This window comes from Camelus ferus, chromosome 22, assembly GCF_009834535.1.
Source record: "Camelus ferus isolate YT-003-E chromosome 22, BCGSAC_Cfer_1.0, whole genome shotgun sequence".
Taxonomy (NCBI): domain Eukaryota; kingdom Metazoa; phylum Chordata; class Mammalia; order Artiodactyla; family Camelidae; genus Camelus; species Camelus ferus.
Genome location: NC_045717.1, coordinates 9,638,735 through 9,656,485, shown reverse-complemented (window position 1 = coordinate 9,656,485; position 17,751 = coordinate 9,638,735). Strand labels below are relative to the sequence as shown.

Here is a 17,751-nt window from a genome sequence, read left to right as displayed (position 1 = left end):
TGTAACAATCGGCACATTTGAGGAAGAGCCATAAGACAGTTAACAGCATAGTAGCAATGTTAATTTTCTGTTTTTGATAACTGTACTGTGGTTCTGTAAAAGAACGGCTTTGTTTAAGGAAAACCACGTGGAAATATTTAGAGGTAAAGGAGCAACCTGTCTATAGCTTAACTCTCAATGTTTTAGGGAAAAAATTAGAACACACAAGTATGTATACATTTATGGAATCTGGGTGAAGGACACGTAGGAAACTTTGTACCATTTTTTGAAATTTTTCTGTAAATCTGAAATTATTTCAAAGTGAAAATTGTGTATATATATATATTTTTTTTAATATGAGGGAAAAGTGAAAACCCCCCCTTGGCAAAAGCATAACTCAGTTGCACATCTGGAAGGTTTAGTTTGAAAGCAGTCACTAGTTTGCTCAAAGCAACGTCACCTTCACTTTCTAATAACCCCTCCCGCTGTGGACGTCACACACATATACGCTTTGTAGCACGTACCCGGAGATAACCCTCCTGGCTCGCTCTGTTGACCACAGTAGACTAGAGTGAAGTGCCCCTTAAGGCATCTTTGGGTCCAAACCACTCTTACGTAGATAAGGACAAAAAGACCTGGAGAGCCGACCTGCCTAGAATTAGCCAGCTACTTACTCACAAGGATGAGAGTTCACCAGAACAGTTCATTGACACCCCGATTCCTTCCACAAAAAGTTCAGCTTCATAAACCATCAGGATTAAGACCCTTACCTTTTGGTTGTTGCTCCAAGGACCTCTCCACTAGACTCCAGCTCCCCTGGCTCGTGTGTTTGCTTATAAGATTTTATACAGAAGATAAATTAAGAGTTGACTCATGATTTTTCAAAAGGATTCGTAAGGACGTTTTCTTTCGATAGTATATTTGCCCAGAGAGCTTTTCAGAAGAGAATTTTTTTTTTTTTAAGTCAGTTTACGTGCAACTTTCCAAAGTAAATCTTCCTTAAGGCCATTTCAGCCGGTCGTCAAAGGGGTTGTGTTAAAAATACCCCCTCGGAAGGGCAGGTAAAGCTTCATTCAGTTCACCAGGCATCTATAGATTACCCATGGTTGTCAGGCACAAGCCACAGAGAACCCAGAGGTGGATCTGCGGCCCTGCCTGACCTCAGGGAGTGCAGTGTCTGACAGGAGAGACCCGGGAAGGCAAGCAGGGCAACACAATCCCCAGCAACGGTGCTGCGGGACGGCTCAGCCTAAGTGCCGTGGAGACTCAGAGAAAGAGCCTGTTTATCTGGTGGGAGGCGGGACATAGAGGGGAAAAAAAGAGGTTTAGTGTGAAGGTACCATTGACCGGACCTTAATTTCAGTGTTACTAAGTGGAGCAGGTTTATTAAGAAAGTAAAAGCCAATCAGTAAAATAACCAAACTGGCTTCTGGAAGTCCCCCCCCCCCCCGCCAAAATCGGTAACGGAAATAGATCCTGACTCCCAGTTTTAAGCTTGTCCCCGTAGTTAAGTCTATTCCAGAAGAATTCGACTCTCCTCTCTCTTTAGATAGATAGCTAGATGGACAAATACATATATGTACACGTGTAGGCACATATATATACACATACATATCATGTATACACACACTGTCCTTTCAAAAATTCTTTACTCTTTAAAGAAAGCCAGATGCTGTCCGTCATAGTTTTTCACTCTTTTTATTTAATTCAGCGTCACTAGCATTTATTTTGCAATTATTATGTGCTCGGCACTGTGCTAAGCCCTTCTTTGTGTACTTCCATTTGTTACTCCTGCCCTGTGAGATAGTTACTCTTATCATTCCCACTTGAACAAAAAGAGAATGAAGGTCCAGAGAGGTTTAGCAAATTGCTGGAGGTCACACAGCAAGATAGAACCAGAGCCAGGATTTGAACCCAGTTCCGTCTGGCTGCAAAACCTGTACGTCAGCACCCAGGTGCACTGCCTCCTTGAGCAGATGGGACAGGAAAGAGCGGAGCATCTGAAACCGTAGGGGCAAGTGTGGCTCTGAGAAGGCAGCTTCGGCTGCCAACATACTGCTCATCAGTGTCCTGATGGTGGCATCCACTGAAAGGAGGGGGACCCTACTATGCTAAGAACCACATCCCTGAGGCTGGTTGGCTGCATGTCTCCCGAGCAGCCACTCTCTGGAAGTCGGCCCTCTTCCCCATCTCTGGCGTCCTCGTCTGGCTCCACGTTACCGAAACCTGCGTAGGTTTCGACAGCAGATTAGCAGGCTCGTGGGTGCTGATTTCCTGTTTCTCGTTCATATCCTGTCATTAACCCAGCAACCCCTGAAAGCCCAGCAGACGCGTAGGAAAGCTTATCTTATTAAGTTTAAAGATGAATAATTTCGTTAAAATTCGCTTTTATTCTTAATGCACTTCCTTAACTTGTCACACGTCTGATGGTTGGGGTTACTTTAGGTCTCAGTCAGAGGCTCCTAAACTATTCTTCCCCAGGTTTTTTTTTTTTCTTTTTTTTTTTTCAACTACATCCCTTTTTTATTATATCCCTTCCCCAAAAAATCTTTAACTTGGGGGGAGGGAGAGCCTGTCGAAAGCAGCATTTTTAAGTGCAAATTAGTTTTTAATTTATAATCATCAACTGGTGATAACAAGTGGTTCCCCCTGGACATGCCATCATTTCAGCAAGATGAACAACACTCGATTTAGGCTTAGAGCCTCACCGAGAATTACCCTGATAGCTAATTTTTATTCGGTGCTTATTTTGTGTCAAAAACTACTCTAAGAGCTTTGCGTGGGTTAACTCATTAAATTCCCGTAACAACCCAGTGAAATAAATAACAACAGTGTCCCAGTTACACAGGTGAGGGAACGGAAGCACAGAGAATATGGGTGCACTTAGCGTGCGTCAAAGCTGGGATCTGAGCTCAGACAGTCCCAGCCCAGAGTCTGTGCTCTCAGGTGCCATGCCGTATTCCTCCCCTCAGGAAAATACTTCACGTCCACCAGGCCACATAAAAATGTTTGGTGGGGGGTGTGGCGGAGTATAGCTCAGTGGTAGAGTGCCTGCTTAGCATGCACAAGGTCCTGGGTTCAGTCCGCAGTACCTCCATTTAAAAAAAAATGTTTGGGGAGCAAACCATTGTCCCCCTCTGAAGAGCTGAACCACACAGGAGTTTTCTTTTCTTCTTAACAATGTTCTGTGAAGGAAGCTTCCAAATTTCCCTAAGGAGCCTGCTACCTATCCTGGAAGTCAACCGTTTCTTCTTAAGGTCCAAACCCAGGTGTCTCCTACTCTGTTTTAAGCCCCTGTTTACTTTATATTTGATCCACTATTGAGCTAAATAAAGGGGAAAAAATAACTTTATACCCCCAAGTCACTCTGTGGTTTTCTTTTATACTTTAGATACGGAAAACCTTTAGGGATCCAAGAATGTTGCCTCTCCACTTTATGATTGGGAAAACTGGCACTGAGGTCATTGGTGAGTCTTGCCTTGAGGCAGTGGCCAGACAGTCACAGAGCCAGGTCGGCTAAGTCGGAATGCCTCTCTCACCTTTCCTGCAAGCTCTGAAACCTTATGACCTCTCCTGACCAATACTTCGGTGATGTTTTGTGGCCAAATACAGATAAACATTTTCAGAAGCGTCCTTCCATTATGCAGGAAGGGAGCTTGCTACCCATCCTTTGCCCATCAGGCTGAAGAAGTTTCCAGATCCACAAGACCACCAGAGTGAGCCATGAGAAAGTGGGGAGACCCTCCAAACCAACATGTCTTCGATTCTTTCTGTATTTGGTTTCAACTGGGTTAGAAGTTCTCAGGAAGATAAGAGATTGTGATTTTGTGTTTTCTTTCAAGTTCAGAATCCATCTGAAGGAATCGCAAATGACCTGTGTAAAACTGGCTTCCAGCAAGGTTTCATTCCCATTTTAGAGAGGAGGATAATGAGGTTCTGAGAGAGCAATTAACTTGTTTTTCTCGGGCAACTACGTGTAATTCCCAGCTTTTCCTTAATTCTGTATGTGTAAAGGAAACCAGCCTCAGAAGTGTAGGAGACACTGGCTGGTTTGTTGTTATTAAGAAATCCTCTGTTTAAAATAGGAATTTCTGGAACTTCTATTTTTTTTTTTTTAAGTAGCATAAACTTTTTCTTTTTTAATTGAAGTATAGTCAGTTACAAGGTGTCAATTTCTGGTATACAGCCCGATGTCCCAGTCATGTGTATACATACATATATCCATTTCCACACTCTTCCTCATTAAAGGCTACTACGTGGAGCTCCTATTTTTTAAGTTCTGAAGGATGCTGAGTGTGGGCAACCACTGGTTTCTGTATAAGTGATTTCAAGTCATGCAGCGGAGGTTCACCAGTGTCATGGGGAGAGGGGTGTGGTTTCTACATGGTTCCTAAGTCCTTACCTCTGGCAAGGAAGGGGTCACACCCAGTACTGGGTCAGCCTGAGAGCAAGTCAGCTTTTTCTGTTGAGTTACTTTATTTACTTTGGACTGATTTTTGTTCACTGCTGCTTTTTCTTTTTCTTTTTTTTTTAATTTATGAAGATGTCAGAGTATATTGGACTTGTTTGTGGCTGGAAAGAATAATTCAAGGCTGCAAGAATTAAATTTGGTGCCAAATTAATATCACTCTCCCCTCCCCTGCTGATCGTTTTACGTCCCAGGCATACGTGGGGTTGTTGGAAGCTTTACACGTACTTATCAGACTCCAGCTCTTACGATAGTTTATCGGGAAAGAGCAATCCCAGAAGTTGCAGGCAGCCTTGTGCCAATATTTCAGATGCTCTGGGGTATGAGTTTATAGGTTTGTTATTTTAAACTGAAATGTTTTAAGCTCTGACCTAAAGAGAAGTTTGCTGTGAGTTTAATCGTCATATATTTTTTTAAATCCTGGCATCTAATCAAACAGAAGCGTAGAGCCAGCTAATATGCATAAATGTCACGGACTTGATTTCGATTCCTGTTTTCCAGTTTCCTGGTCCTTGAAGAATAGCAGCATAGACAGCGGCGAAGCAGAAGTTGGTCGGCGGGTGACCCAGGAGGTCCCCCCGGGCGTGTTTTGGAGGTCACAGATTCACATCAGCCAGCCCCAGTTCTTGAAGTTCAACATCTCCCTCGGGAAGGATGCTCTCTTCGGTGTCTACATGAGAAGAGGACTTCCGCCGTCTCACGCCCAGGTATGAGCATGCATCGTAGAGCCATGAGTTTAAAAAAAAAAACCAAAAAACCCCAAAAACTACCACTTCACACGCACTAGGATGGCTATAATCAAAGGACAAACAGTAACAAGTGTTGGCAGAGATGTGGAAAAATTGGAACCCTCACACATGGTTTATGGGAATGCAAAATGGAGTGGTCACTGTGGACAGAAGTTCACTAGTTCTCAAAAAAAATTAAACATGGGATTACAATATGATCCAGCAATTTCACTGCTAGGTATATTCCTACAGAGGATGGAGAACATTATTTCTCATTAAAAATAGGCACAGATGTTCATAGTAGCATTATTCACAATAGCCAAAAAGTGGAAACAACCCAAATGTCCATCAGCTGATGAATGGAGAGACAAAATGGGATATGTTCCATACAGTGCAATATTATTCAAACACAAAAGGGAATGAAATATTATGACAGGCTATAACATGGATGAATCTTGGAAATATTTTGTTAAGTGAAAGGAGCTGGATACAAAAGGCCACATATTGTATGATTCCACTTATATTGTCTGGAAGAGGCAAATCCATAGAGACAAAAAAGAGATTAGAGGTTGCCAAGGGTGAAAAGGAGGGAAATGGGGCTGCCTGCTAATAGGCATGCGGTTCTTTTAGGGGTGGTTTAAATGCTCTGAAATTAGATCGCTGTGATGGTCGCACCACACAGCAAATATACTAGCTTGGTTTCTTTTCCAGGAAGAACTTTACATCCTAAGGAAAACCAAGTAGTGTTTTCCCGCCTCATTTGCTTTCAAATCCAGCAAGTATATAAAGAAATACATGAGGAAAATACACCAGTGGAGGGAAAAATACCCTTAACCACCCATTTCATCCAGTCCAAGCTGACTTTAAAACGTGCTGGAAAGGTATTCATCTAGAAAATTCAATTGGAAGAATTTAAAGCTTTAAACCCATTAGCGAATGCAAAGCAGTCAGGCCACCATTTCTTTGTCTTCAGCTCATGCAGACATTGCTAATCGATGACCGCACTTTTTGCTCACTAGACTCAGTGCACAGGTACCTCCAAGAGAACCCTCAAGGCAGCCACCAGCAATTGACCAGTGTTGACTCCCCAGAGGAAATTCATTTGCAGTCCCATCCTTGCAGCCGGGAGTGACCGATCTAAGGGACTAAAAGGACTACTTCTTTTTTGAGCAGGGCGGGCTGTGTGGGTGTGTATTACATACACAGCCCATACTGTGTAAGTCCCCCATTCATCCATATAGATAAGCATTGACTGGTCTAGGTGCTGATTATCCAGAGACGAGTTAGCCCCTGACGAAGCAGAACTCCCGATATAAAAACCCCACCTGCTTTTCCAAGAGATTCTTATCAAGAGAAAGAGAGGACTTCAGCTCAGAGGAGTCCCTGACACGTTTCTGTAACTTGTGCTGGTCTGGGAAGTTGCGCACGTTGTTAGGTCGTCTCCCCGGCCTTCAGGCGCCACTGTTTCTACTGACACATAATGAAGGGCTGACAGCACTGAAATCTGCTTGTTGGCATCATTCGAGGAAGTAAGAACGTACCTCTGGGCGCAGCCAAGCGTAACTTTCCTCTCGGCCAGTTGGACGCCAGGAGCTTTGCTGGAGAAAAGCGTTCCTTCCTGACATTGTTCCAAAGCACGGTGACCCCCCCCTTCACTTGCATGCTCTGAGCAATGCGGATCATAGGAGGGCCAACAATCAACGGCCAGTCGAGGTGGTAACGCTCTGAAACTGAGGGATGGTGGACAGCAGGTGGAAACCACCCAGCGTCCCTGCTGCTGTGGCATTCAGGATGCACACCCTCAGTGACAATGTCTCTCCTTCTTTTGTGGCTCTCCCACACTGTCCATCTCCTGCCAAGCCGGTGATTGTTCTAGCGATCGTCCTCTCAAAACAGCTCCACTCCAGGGACGGCCGCGTCACGTGTCAAGGGGAGGGAAATGAAAAGGCATAGGGGCTGCCGCGCACTGAGGGTTTCAGTCCAGCTGCCAGTCTGGGAGTTCGCTGTGTGTTGCAGGGTCACGTAAGCGAGACGCAGTGCAGTTGACAGATACAGTATAGGGGCGCTTCTTTCAAAAAGAAAGGGAGGGAAAAACAGCTCCCTACACGGTCTCCCGTCCGTTGGCTGTCCTTACGAGCGTTCGTGTCTATTTGATGAGCTTACATTTCCTGGAGGAGACAGCGCTTAGCTCCTCGCAGGGACAGGTGACTAACTCACGTCTCAAACCATTATAGAATTTCTCATTTCTATCGGCATATCCTATCAAGGAACATAAGTTCTGTGGGGATTGGCAGTCTAGCCAAGGTGACTCATCTGAGCTGAAAAGAAAGAAAAAGAAAGAAGTGGGGAGCGGGGAGAACACGAAATTCCATTGGCTGCATTGCATAAAATGCCTGTGCTTAAATTTTATTGAGTATTATGCTCTGACCAAGTACCTGCATGGTTTAGTATCCTTGTCCAAGGATATTAGATACAGAGGAGAATCCTTTCTTACCTGTTTAAATATCCCAAGAATCAGAGCCTCTCCCAGATGACTTCTTGAAAGTGGCTTTCTACAGAGATACAGAGGCAGCGCGGCATAGGGGAGAACGTCCTGAAATTAGAGGGAAAACTGAGGATGGAGGCTTTGCTCCGTATTAGCCAGGGACCCTGGGACACACACCTTCACCTCTCTTAGCCCCAGTTTCCCCTGCCTCACGGTGTTGCTGTAATCCCACCACCACCACAACAAAAAGAGGACGGGAAAACACTCTGCAAACAGAAGCACATTATAAAGCTATGGTGCACAAGTGTTTCACTGTACTTGGAAATCCTGTGGGGCCCTAGCAAAGACTGTAGATAAGCAGTGATGTAAATATAGATTTTTAAAGCAAAATTAATTTTCTAGTTTTTTCTTCTTATCAAAAGACAAACTGTTTTCGTTGCAGAAAATTTGTAAAAGCACAGAAAAACAGAAGGAAGTAAAAACACCCATAGTTGGAAGCAGTCCCCTTTTGCTAAATATTTAGATAGTGTTTTTGCTGTTAAAAAAAAACTATCAGTAGCAGTTTAAAAAAAAAAAAATAAGACAGAAACACTCAGAATCTGGGTGGCTTAAAACAACAGAGGCTGTTTCTTGTTTATGGTCTGTATCTGTGTTTCTCAACCAGGGGCAGTTCTGCCCCCACCCCAGAGACATTTAGCAATGCCTGGAAATATTTTTGGGTGTCACCCTGGAAAGAGGTTGCCACTGACTGGGAGTGGCAGCTGGGAATGCTGGTAAACACGCACAGGAGCGCCCCCACAACAAAGAGTTATCCAGCCCCAAATGTCAAAGACACTGAGGTTGGGAACCCCTGCTTCACGTGTTCGTTTCAGGTGACACTGGACTTTGCTCAGTGTCAGCCTCATTCAAGGGCGCAGAGCTGTGGAACCTCCATGACTAGTACCCCAAGCAAAGGAAGGAGAAGATGGTGAATTATGCACCAGTCCCCCAAAAACTTCTGCTTGGAGGTGTTACAGATCCTTTAAGCCCTTCTCATGTGGACAAAGCGAGTCATATCCTGACTTCCGTGAGCAGGAAGTATGGTCCTCTGATGCCCCTGTGGGTGAAGAAACGCCTGACATACCAATGAAATACCGGTGAGAGGCTCTTCTGGCTTACAACAAATGTTGGGGCACCTGTCCTCGTGGCTAGTCTTTGTGTCCACCCTTAATTTTTACCCTGAAAGTAACCCTGTAAGGATTTTATACAAATTGCCAAATGGTCCTTTTGAAAGTTGGTACCAGTTACCCTCCCTACACCCCTACCCACCAGCAATAGAATGGAAGTGCCCATTTTCTCTGCTTGAACTCTTGCAGAAACTAGATACTATTGTCTAATCCTTGTGAGTTTGAAAGGGAGATATTAGATTGTCTTTTCAATGGAGCATTTTTATACTCTGCATTGCATTTTTTAAGAACTATGCTAAAAAAAGACAAAACAGAAAGAGTCAATCTAAACCATTCTCAAACTACCAGCTCGAATTCTTTTCTTGTTTGTTTTGGGGTTTGGGGGTTTTTTTTCTCTGTTAGGTTTCTTTTTTATTTATTCATTTTTTTATTAAGGGATAGTTGACTTACATTTCAGGTATAAAAAGAGTATGGATGTAGAGGTATGTGTAACTGAATCACTTTGCTGTACACCCACGTGGGTTCTCACGGGGATAGTGGAAGGTAGCCTAGCCCGTCTTGCCAAGTATCCGAAGTCCTACAGACCCTGTCGGGTTTGCGTGACCCCAGTTCTGGAAAGGAAGGAGACGAGACGTTAAAAATACCAGTGATCATCTGAGCCGGCTGCCGTGCTAGGCATCAAAGGAAATCTCAGAAGCTGTAGCTACAAGGGAGGCTCCTGGGTGGTGAAGGCAAGTGAGCACGTCTGCCTGACAGTTCATCGCTGATTGCGGCTGGTCTGTCAAGCCAAGTAAAATCCTGTGTGAGAACAAGTCAATAATCGGCAAATTAGGTACATGATTAACCGGAGACAACAGGACGCAGTTAGCGCTTGGAAGCCCTGCCGGGACTTCACCTTCTCCACAATCCTGTTTAGCAAATATTAAAAACGCCTATTTCATCACTCAGACTGATGGAGCCGTGAGCCCAGTGGCTTCCAGAGGCAACTGGGAAGCGTGGGGTGGGCTCACGGCTCCAGCGGGTTGATTACAGGGAGGTAGCAGGGATGAAATGACGCTAAGATGGAAGCAGATGCTGTCAAACCCGAGTGCTTTACCCTGAGATGTGTCTGCAGGATAGGAAGCAAACCCATCCACACATTAAACACACTGAGCGGCAGGAGGGAGCTGTTTAAGACACCACGAATTGCCCCACGATCGCACCACATCAATGCGAATACAGCAGGTGGAGCATGCCCAGACCCAGATCAGATGAGCTGAGCAAACATTCCTATTTGTTCTCATCGGCAGAATTCCCCTAAATGACATTTTTTAAAAGCAAATTTATAGATGGAGATGAGTGGTGTTAGCTTTTGCCCGCTCGGTTTAGCCCTTTCCAGGTCAGAGCCTTACTTGAAAATGAACTCACTCTTTCCTCGTCCCCATCCCTCTTGCCCAAGTAAATGCACTGCACACGGCTTCCACTAGAGGCAGAGCTGACTGGATCCCCGGGACACCGGGACACCCGTGTGTTCTGAGCCGCCCTGGTTCTGTCGCCGTGCCACCGTCCAGCGCCCGTTACCCAGACAGAAGGGCCCTCCCTGGCCCTCACCTCTCCTCCGCAGGAGGAGCTGCGCCCTGGGGGCTTATTGGGGAGAGGATACCAGGGTTTGGCTGTCAGCTTGCAAAACAAGTCATGTAGCAATTTAATTTCAGTTTGGAGGGAAGCATATGTTTACAGGCATGTTTTCCAGACCCTTCCTCTCTGAAAGAGCTTGAGGTGTGGAGAAAGTTTCTGTGAAGCCAAGAGAACCTTGGTTTCTTCTGTATCGGACTAAATATGCTTTGTGAAAGGTCTTTCTTGAGAGACCCCTTGTGATTATCGGGAAGCCTCCTGACAGGAACGGAAACTGCTACTTAGATCAGCGGGTGCCCTCCTCGGCAGCCACCGAGCAGGAGGAATCTCAGGAGATGCTTGAATTTTACAAGGGACCTGCTACTGCGGCGGGTACACGGGGAGGGCACTTTGGATGCTTTTCAGAAAGGGCGATGACTGAATACTCAGAACTCGGGGAGAAAGTCGGAAGCAGAGAAGGCAGGGATGTGTAAGAGGGGGCAGCACTGAATCACATGTTTTGACTGAGCAGAGTCTCAGAGGTGCTGTGATTCAAGGGTGTGCAAATTTTCTAGGCAAAGACCTTTATCTTCAAGTGAAATCTTCTGTAGAACCCCATATATAACACAGATCAGCGTGGCAGCTTTATTAGCATAAGCATGGTCTGTAATTCAAATCCATATTTATTATTGTAATGTTTTAACCTCTGTATACATGTGTTTATTGTACGTACGTGTGTGTGTGTAGCTATACATATATTAATAGAGACACAGAGAGAGAAACTAAACTCACGAGGTTGGTCACCTGTAGGAATAGGTGAGGAGAGCGATATGAGAATAGATCTAAAAAGTACTTGTTTGTATCCATAATAAAGTATTAAGGGTAAGGCGGGTCCCTCGCCATCTCCAACACACACACACACACACACACACACTCACACACACACGCATGCCCACTTACAAAGACTGAAAATAAATATGACACAGTGTTAACATATATTCATTTGAGTGGTTGAAATATGGGTAATTCGTCACCATATTCTCTACGCTTTTCTTAATTTCAGTAATCTCTCTCTTTCCAAGAAAAGTGAATCTGTAACAGGCTTGAGTCAGTTTTGAGTAAAACAAGCATTGAGAGATTAGAGATGATGACTCTAATCTCGCATCTCTCTCAGGAGTCAACTTATTTCTGTACTTTGTTTTGTTTGCACGGTTCCGAGAAACATCCCAATGAATATACATACGGAGTTGCAAATAGCACCTGGATTTTCTTTCATCGGTTGCCTTACAGGCCCTGGCTAGTCTTCAATTAAATTGATCCACAGCTTGAAAGAGGAGCGATAGAAAATAATCGTTTCAAGGTTAAATCACTTAAAACATCTAACTACTCTCATCCCTTGCCTTAGATACAAAAGTAAAGAGGTTGTACCCCAAACTTAAAAAAAGCTGTGAGACTCTCTTTATTTAAAAAATAAATAAAAACGTTGCTGCAAAGGGCAACGTTTCATTCTTTTTTATGGCTGAGTAATATTCCATCATATGTATATACACCACATCTTCTTTATTCATTCATCTATTGCTCGACACGTGGGTTGCTCCCATGTCTTGGCAGTTGTAAATAATGCTGCTGTGAACACTGGGGTGCAGCTACATGTTCGCGTGAAATTGCATTCCTGCTTTCACATCCTGACACCGATCATACCTCTGCTCTGCCTGGCATTTGGTTGAACAGATCACCAGTGCAGTTGCTTTATACAGCTTTATCTGAGCAGGCACACATCAGATGGGTTCAAAGAAAGCCCACTGCAGATCTTAAAGCTTCCTAATAAACGACAGAGTAACAGAAGTTTATATCCATGGCAAGAGATATTAGGAAAAGCTTTATTGCAAGAGCTGCACAAAAATTAACAGCTTTTAAAATGTGAATTGAAGCCCCTCTGAGTAGGGATGTTTTGTAGGGAAGCAAAAGTTGTTATAAGACAAAAATAACCACTGATCATCTGATGCCTTATAAAAACACTCTCCAGTCAAAGGTCCCTCCCCCATTTAATAATAGTTTTAATAATAATAGTCAGCAATCTTTGAGGGCTACACTGTGCCAAGGACTGTTTCACGTGAATTATTTTATCTTCACAACCACCCCGTGAAATAGGCACTATTAGGGGCAGCCCCATTTTACACAAGAAATAACTGAGTCAGAGTTGAGGGTCACAAAGCACGCCCTGGACATAGCGGTCAGACACGTCCCTTTTCTCCTGTCCGTGGGCTGTCATTTCCAGGAGCATCTGCGGCGCAAGGTAAACATGATCGTTGACAGAATGAAATTATGGCTCAAGCCCCAAACGAGAAGTTCAGTAAGTCAATGGAAGTGATTCTGGAGGTCTGCTTCGAAGAGCCAGGTGGAAGCCTTGGTAAATGTGGGGCTGGCTGAGGGAGCGCAGTTAAATCCTGGGGCAGAGAGAGGTATAAAGGAAGGTGCCAGGATCAACACTTCCAAGAGGGTGATTATAATAACGTAAAGAGAGGTCCTTGAGAATCTGATAAGCAGTATGTTGACAGAAATGTCCCTTTGGATTGTGCTGCCTCAGTCAGATGACAGTGGTGCTGCGCTGTTCCTGTGTATTTCATCGATTCTGAGATGCACGCAGTGTTCCTCTTTTGACATCTCTGAAAACAGGAGGCACTTTGCAGTCGATGAAGCTGAGAGACAATGAAATGTGTCGTGTCACGTGTTTGTACGTGTATGGAAGCTCAGGGTTCAACCTAACAATTAAAGTGGAGTTGCACATATAACCTGAATATTCCTAATACAGGATTTAAAAAAAGAAAAACTTTCCTAATTATAGTTTTCTTTTTCTTCTTTTAATTTATTTATTTTTACTTACTTTATTTTTTAACATTTTTTGTTGATTTATAATCATTTCACAATGTTGTGTCAAATTCCAGTGTACAGCACAACTTCTCAGTTATACATGAACATATATAATTCATTGTCACATTTTTTTTCTCTGTGAGCTACCACAAGATCCTGTATATATTTCCCTGTGCTATACAGTATAATCTTGTTTATCTATTCTACATTTTGAAATCCCAGTCTGTCCCTTCCCACCCCCCGCCCCCTTGGCAACCACAAGTTTGTATTCTGTCTGTGAGTCTGTTTCTGTTTTGTATTTATGTTTTGTTTGTTTGTTTGTTTGTTTAGATTCCACATATGAGCGATCTCATATGGTATTTTTCTTTCTCTTTCTGGCTTACTTCACTTAGAATGACATTCTGCAGGAGCATCCATGTTGCTGCAAATGGCGTTATGTTGTCAGTTTTTATGGCTGAGTAGTATTCCATTGTATAAATATTCCACGTCTTCTTTATCCAGTCATCTGTTGATGGACATTTAGGCTGTCTCCATGTCTTAGCTATTGTAAATAGTGCTGCTATGAACATTGGAGTGCAGGTGTCATTTTGAAGCAGGGTTCCTTCTGGACATATGCCCAGGAGCGGGATTCCTGGGTCATACAGTAAGTCTATTCCTAGTCTTTTGAGGAATCTCCATACTGTTTTCCACAGTGGCTGCACCAAACTGCATTCCCACCAGCAGTGTAGGAGGGTTCCCCTTTCTCCACAGTCTCTCTAGCATTTGTCATTTGTGGACTTTTGAATGATGGACATTCTGACTGGTGTGAGGTGACACCTCATTGTAGTTTTGATTTGCATTTCTCTGATAATCTAATTACAGTTTTATTTTTCAAGATAAATTCCTCATCAATCACTTTCCCATTTGTTAAGGACATTCCTTTTAAGTGGCCTTTTATTAACTCCAAATATCCTCAGATAACTAGATCCCATTGTTATGCCAAGATGGTGTGGGTATTTAAATACAAATACAGTTTTTAGTGGGAAGGATATAGCTCAGTGATAGAATGTGTGTTTTGCCTATATGAGGTCCTGGGTTCAATCCCCAGTATCACCATTTAAACAAACAAACAAACAGACAAACCAAATTACCTTCCCAAAATAAATAAAATAAAATTTTAAAACCTATAAATACAGAAATAAAAGTAAAGTTTAAATAAACATTCTGTGTCATGCCTATGCAGCTGGTCCAGACATAGGTAAACATGGGCATAATGGTGTACGTCGGCCAGTCCCCATGGCCTGATCTTAAATTTCAGCCTCCAGTTTTTCCACGCTGTGTGAGCTTGGGCAAGTCCCTCAGCCTCTCTGTGCCTTGGTTACTTCATCTGTAAAATGGAGAGAGTAATATTATGCATTCATAGCATTGTTAGGAGATGTAAACGAGGTAATCTGTATAAGGCACTTAAAACTGTGCCGGCACAAAGAAACGGTATAAGCTATCATTATCCTGTTTATCAAAGCATCCGTAATGGAAACGCGACAAGCCCTCAGACAAAACAAAACAAATTTCATTTACTTTATTAAAAGATAACTTGTATTTGTGGTTTTCTCATTGTAAAAGCAATATACGATGATGATAGGAAAAAAGAGAAAACATTAACATTTTGAGTCTGTTTTAGTCTATTTTCTGTTTACATAATCATTTTTACAAATAGAGGGTCATACCATATGTACCATTTTTACCCTGATTCTTTGCATAGTAATACGTAGGGAACATCTTTCTAAATCTGAATAGTCTTCCACAAAGTCATTTTAAATGCCTCAAAATAATTCATTCTATAGATTAAAATTCTTTAACCAAGCTCCCTTCTTCAACATTGTAGTCATTCTGCAGTAAACATCCTTGCCGGTTTATGCTCATTTATTTTTTAATAATTCCCTTATGACGAATTCTTAAGAGCAGAATTGCGCAGCACGAAGGAGTTACAATATGTCAAACTTCTGTAACGGTCACAGTAGCCGTAAGGATAGCTGACACTGATCCAGTGCCTTCTGAGAGCTGGGCCGGGCTCACAGTCACCCTCAGAGGTAGGAAATCTTACTAACCTCCTCTTGGGGATCAGAGAGTGGAGACTCAGAGGGTCCAGGTCCCTTGGCCAAGGTCACAGTGCTGCCTGGCGAAAGGCTCAGGCCAGGCTCTGGGAAAAGCCCCCAGCCCGTGATTCTGGTCCTCTGTGGTGCTTGGGAAGTTGTTCTGAGACTGGGCACGTTCCCAGCTTACTCCCTCTCCTCCGTGATATATTTGATTTATTTTCACAAGCAGCCCACATAAGACCCTCCTATTGATCTTGGGAGGGCAAGGAGCCAGATGTGGCATTTTTGATAAACCACTGGCTAAAGACAATTGGAGGGGAATGTACAGGAAATAAGAAGTCACACTGGCCAGGCACTGAGAGGGAAAAACCTCTATTCTTCTGACCTCGTGGTAGAGTTTTGGTGCCTCATGGAATCGCCTTGAGATGTTCATCAGTCTCACTGACCCTGACCCCAACACTGTGGCTGACTTGGTCTTCAGAGCAGTGCCTTCCACCCTTCCCCTGGGCTGAATCAAAAGGCAGCGTGGTGAGGGCATCACCTTGTTGGAAGACGAAATGTGAAATCAGTCCATTCGTGCGCTCGACAAACATTCACTGAGTGTCTGTACTGGGGATACAGAGATGAAAGGCATTTTAAAAAGACAGGGACCTGACAAGTTAAGCCGCGTTGGCAGCATCGCGTCAGGAGAGTTGTGAGATGCAGTCCCGGGTGGAAGATGAGCACTGATGTGCTAGAATCAGCCTGGCCTGGGTGTGAATCTCATCTCTGCTCTGTAGTAGCTGGAGGTTTGTGCACAGGACTCTCTAGACTCGGTTTCCCCATGCAAAAGATGAGGACCAGACCTCATCAGCTTGTTGTGAGAATAAATGAGATAATGCCTGGGAAATAGTGAGCACCCCGTGGAGATGAATCAATCAGTCTGGCTGGTCCACGGCCCTTGCCGCTCACTCGCAGGTAACCTAGCAACCGGAGGTCTCTGCAGGGAAGGTGGCAAGGCCTCTGGCAGAAACCAGAGCTGGTATACAAACTGAGTTTTCACTGGTTGTCTTCAAGACTCTAATCCGGATTGCAAAGATCAGGGTCTTCCGTCTTGGCCAAGTGATTCCTGTCTCCTGTCAATCCTTTTATAAATATGTGAGGTGGCAGGGGATCGAAGAGCCTCTCCTGGGACGCAGCGTCCAGTGTGTCCAGCTGTGTCCAGTCCAAGCACCACTCTCTGCGAGCTGGGAGAGGGGTAGACGGCAGGCGTCCTGCAAGCACTGTCCTGTTGTACATTTTTTGAAGTCAACACCGTGTATCATCTATGGAATTGGTTCCTGTCCCTTGCACAGTAAACGGATCAAATGTTAGCTATGATCATTTCCTAAAGAGTTGGGTACTGGAGGTGTGAAAGCATAAAACAGGCCACCAGTTCTAATCTGTGCAGGGTTTGGGGGCAGCTTCCTGAGGGAGCTGCTACCCGAGCTGACTCTTGGAAGACGAGTTAAGCCGATAAAAGAAAGAGGGGAAGATCGTCCCTGCAGAGGGCAGAGAAGATCCCCCTTGTTGTGCGGCTGTGTTAAAGCTTCTTATAAAGGTGGCCCTCTTTTTTAGAAAATGTGCTTTTCTTTAGCCATCACTCACCAACGAGGACATAGCTTTTCCTTTCAGAACCGGCTCTTACAAGGCCAGGAGTGACTGAGGAGGGCTGCCCCTCAGAGGTTTAGCGGCTGTGACCCTGTGCTGAGTTCTTGCAGATTTACAGCTGTGTACACAGCGCCCGCTAGGAACACACGTGAAATGAAAGGAAAAAGTGGTCGACACCACGAAGCTATGAATTTCCCTTGAAACTGGGCACGCACGCTTCTCTGTACTGAGGGAAAGTCTCGAAAATAGGAGATCAGGACTTAGGGTGTTCAACTGTTTCTGCCTGATCTCAAAAACTGCATATGAGCCCCGGGAAGGGGATAGCTCAGTGGTAGAGTGGTTGCCTAGCATGCACAAGGTCCTGGGTTCAATCCCCTGTACCTCCGGTAAAATAAATAAGTAAACCTAATGACTGCCACACGCACACACGCACACATGCACACACAAGAATTTTAGAAAACCAACCATGATTATCAGAGAGGAAAGGTAGGGAGGGAAGGATAGATTAGGAATAGAGGGTTAACAGATATACATTGCTATATATAAAATAGATAAACAACAGGGAACTATATTAAATTTCTTGCAATGACCCGTAATGGAAAAGAAATTTTATATACGTGTGTGTGTGTGTGTGTGTGTGTGTTTAAAAATTGCATGTGAGAGGGTTAACAGTCTCCCCAGGAGACCCTTGATGGATACATCATTCTGCCAGAGGTGGGCTGGAACCTTGGACTCCACCAACATTTAATTGAGCAAC

The 17,751-nt window shown here is 44.1% G+C and overlaps 1 protein-coding gene across 7 annotated transcripts in view; it reads left to right on the top strand.

Moving 5' to 3' along the window:
• The window catches only part of TENM2 (teneurin transmembrane protein 2), an 892,554-nt gene that overhangs the window by 701,265 nt on the left and 173,538 nt on the right, over window positions 1-17,751 (top strand). For all 7 annotated transcript variants that reach the window (XM_032465127.1, XM_032465128.1, XM_032465131.1 and 4 more), the window contains one exon: window positions 4,949-5,154. In XM_032465127.1, coding sequence (XP_032321018.1) covers window positions 4,949-5,154 — 206 coding nt within the window. The remainder of the gene's footprint in view (window positions 1-4,948; window positions 5,155-17,751) is intronic.